Source organism: Vigna umbellata, chromosome 2 (genome assembly GCF_029865625.1).
Source record: "Vigna umbellata cultivar VRB3 chromosome 2, Vumbellata_1.0, whole genome shotgun sequence".
Taxonomy (NCBI): domain Eukaryota; kingdom Viridiplantae; phylum Streptophyta; class Magnoliopsida; order Fabales; family Fabaceae; genus Vigna; species Vigna umbellata.
The window spans coordinates 8,858,490-8,860,741 of record NC_142166.1 but is presented as its reverse complement, the minus strand read 5'-3'; the positions used below and the strand labels follow the sequence as shown (position 1 = coordinate 8,860,741).

General features: G+C 38.6%; 1 protein-coding gene across 1 annotated transcript; it reads right to left on the bottom strand.

The window, feature by feature from the left end:
- Positions 1 to 914: 914 nt before the first annotated feature.
- LOC124834907 (uncharacterized) lies at positions 915 to 2,051 on the bottom strand. The gene is made up of 3 exons (XM_047309732.2): positions 1,613 to 2,051; positions 1,277 to 1,518; positions 915 to 1,160 (listed from the first exon to the last, which is right to left on the bottom strand). The coding sequence occupies exons 1-3, from the start codon at positions 2,049 to 2,051 to the stop codon at positions 915 to 917; spliced, it is 927 nt and encodes a 308-aa protein (XP_047165688.2).
- Positions 2,052 to 2,252: the final 201 nt, after the last annotated feature.

Here is a 2,252-nt window from a genome sequence, read left to right as displayed (position 1 = left end):
TATTCAACAAATATGCTGCAGTAGAAACAACTTCTCCCCACAAATAATGAGGTAACTTCTTCCCTTTGATCATGCATCTAGTCATGTTGAGTAGCATCCTGTTTCTTCTCTTGGCTAACCCACTATGTTGAGGTGTATATGGAGCAATGACTTTATGTATGATTCCTTTATCATCACAGAATTCACCAATCTCTTTTGAGTTGAACTCACCTCCACCATCAATTCTAAACATTTTGATCTTCAAACCAGATTGCCTTTCTACTAAGGAACAGAACTTCACAAAATATAAGAACACCTCTTTCTTTTCTTTTAACAAGTAAATCCAAATTTTTCGAGTCCATTCATCTGCAAAAACTAAGAAATATTTGTGACCTCCAATTGATAGCACATCGAAGGGACACATACGTCTGAGTAGATCACATCAAGAGGTTGTTTTGCTCTCTTGTGTGCATACTTCTTGAACTCCTTTCTGGTTGTTTTCCAATAGCGCAGCCTTCACATATTTTGCTGGGAATGGATATCAGCGGAACTCCTTTCACCATTTCTTTGTGTTTTAGAAGACCAAAACTCTTAAAGTTCATATCTCCAAATCTATAGTGCCACAACCATCCTTCTTCCTTGACATTCACAATAGATAAGCATTGGATTGTTATAGTATTCAGATTTACCTTGAATGTTCTGTTTCTAGAGAGGGGAGCCTTGAGGACTGAATGTTGCTTTCTGTCAAATACTTCTATGTAATTTTGCTGCATGGACATTGTATATCCTTTCTCTAGAAGCTGCCCCAAACTCAACAAATTATTCTTCATTGTGGGAATATACAAAACATCATTCATATATGCTGGCGTGCCATTTTTGCGTGAAACCAACACTCTTCCAGCTCCCTCAGCCATGATTGTGCTGTTATCGGCAAATCACACACTGCTATTTATACTTGTGTCAAGATCTATTAACCACTCTCTTTTTCCTGTCATATGGTTGGAACAACCTGTGTCAAGATACCAACACATGTCATCCTCTACATGATTCATGGTGCTCATCAGTAACACGTGGTCTGAGTCTGTCTCACACGCGTCTTCTTGTGCAAGATTTGCTTCATCATTCTTACTGCTTTTCTTCACCGTTTCATTGTGCCAGCATTCTGAAGCATAATGCCCATGCTTATTACACGTATAACACTGGATGCTTCTTTTATCATAGTTTTTCCTGCCTCTGCCTCTGCCTCTGCCACTGGATAGCCTTCCTCCTCTTTTATTTACTTTCTTCTGATAGCTACGATTTTCATCTCCAGATTTTTCAGAGGAATTTGTATTTCTGCCTCCACTTCGTCCAGCTTTTGAACGTCCTCTACCTCTCCACGACCTTTTATCTTTTGTTCAACTCTGGTATGTAAAGCTTGGTTTGTGCCTTTGTCAGTATTTCTTCTCTTAGTCAGCCTCTGTTCATGTGCTTCTAGTGAGTTTTGTAACTCTTCAACCCTCATGGTTTCAAGATCCTTGCACTCTTTTATCGCAACAACTATATGATCATACGAAGGAGTTAGCGTTCTAAGAATCTTTTCAACAATCTTCCAATCTTTTACATTCTTATCACAGGCTCTCATTGCATTCACAGGCTCTCATTGCATTCACTATGACATGTATCCTCCCAATATACTCTACAATTGTTTCTTGCTCGCCCATACACAGAAGTTCATATTGTCTCTGTAGAGACTGTAATCTAACTTTCTTTACTTTTCCGGAATTATCATAGCCTTCTTGTAAGATATCCCATACCTCCTTTGTCGTGGTAGCTTTTGAAACTTTCTGGAATATCGTAGCAGATATGCACTGATGCAAAAGCATTTTAGCTTTGCAATCCAATCTCCTATTTTCTTTATACGACTTCTTCACCTCATCTGTATCATTCTTTGAAGGTTCTTTGAAACCTTTCTTCACGATCTCATCCACTTCTTGGAAACCAAGAATTGTATCCATTTTGACACACCAATCATCATATCCTTTGCCGTCAAACACTGGTAGGTTACTTGAGATCATCCCTCCAGTAGCCATCAAAACTTCTTCCCGAAGCTCTCTTCTCTTCTCAATAGGTTTTCTGGAACCTCACACCACTTCTAACAGGTTTTCGCAACCTTGATCTGGATACCACTGTTAAGGATTGGTAATGATGCAGAAAAAATATAGAATGACAAAGAGATTGAGAAACTGAGAGCTATTTCTCATTAACAAAGCATTGGTATACAAGAGTATATA

Bases quoted from the DNA above. Each gene is read 5' to 3' on its own strand.
- LOC124834907 (XM_047309732.2), bottom strand. From the start codon at position 2,051: ATGGCTACTGGAGGGATGATCTCAAGTAACCTACCAGTGTTTGACGGC. The intron at 1,519-1,612 runs GTGAATGCAATG...ATGATCATATAG, and splicing joins AGTGAATGCAATGAGAGCCT to TTGTTGCGATAAAAGAGTGC. The intron at 1,161-1,276 runs GTAGCTATCAGA...ACGTGTAATAAG, and splicing joins AAAATCTGGAGATGAAAATC to CATGGGCATTATGCTTCAGA.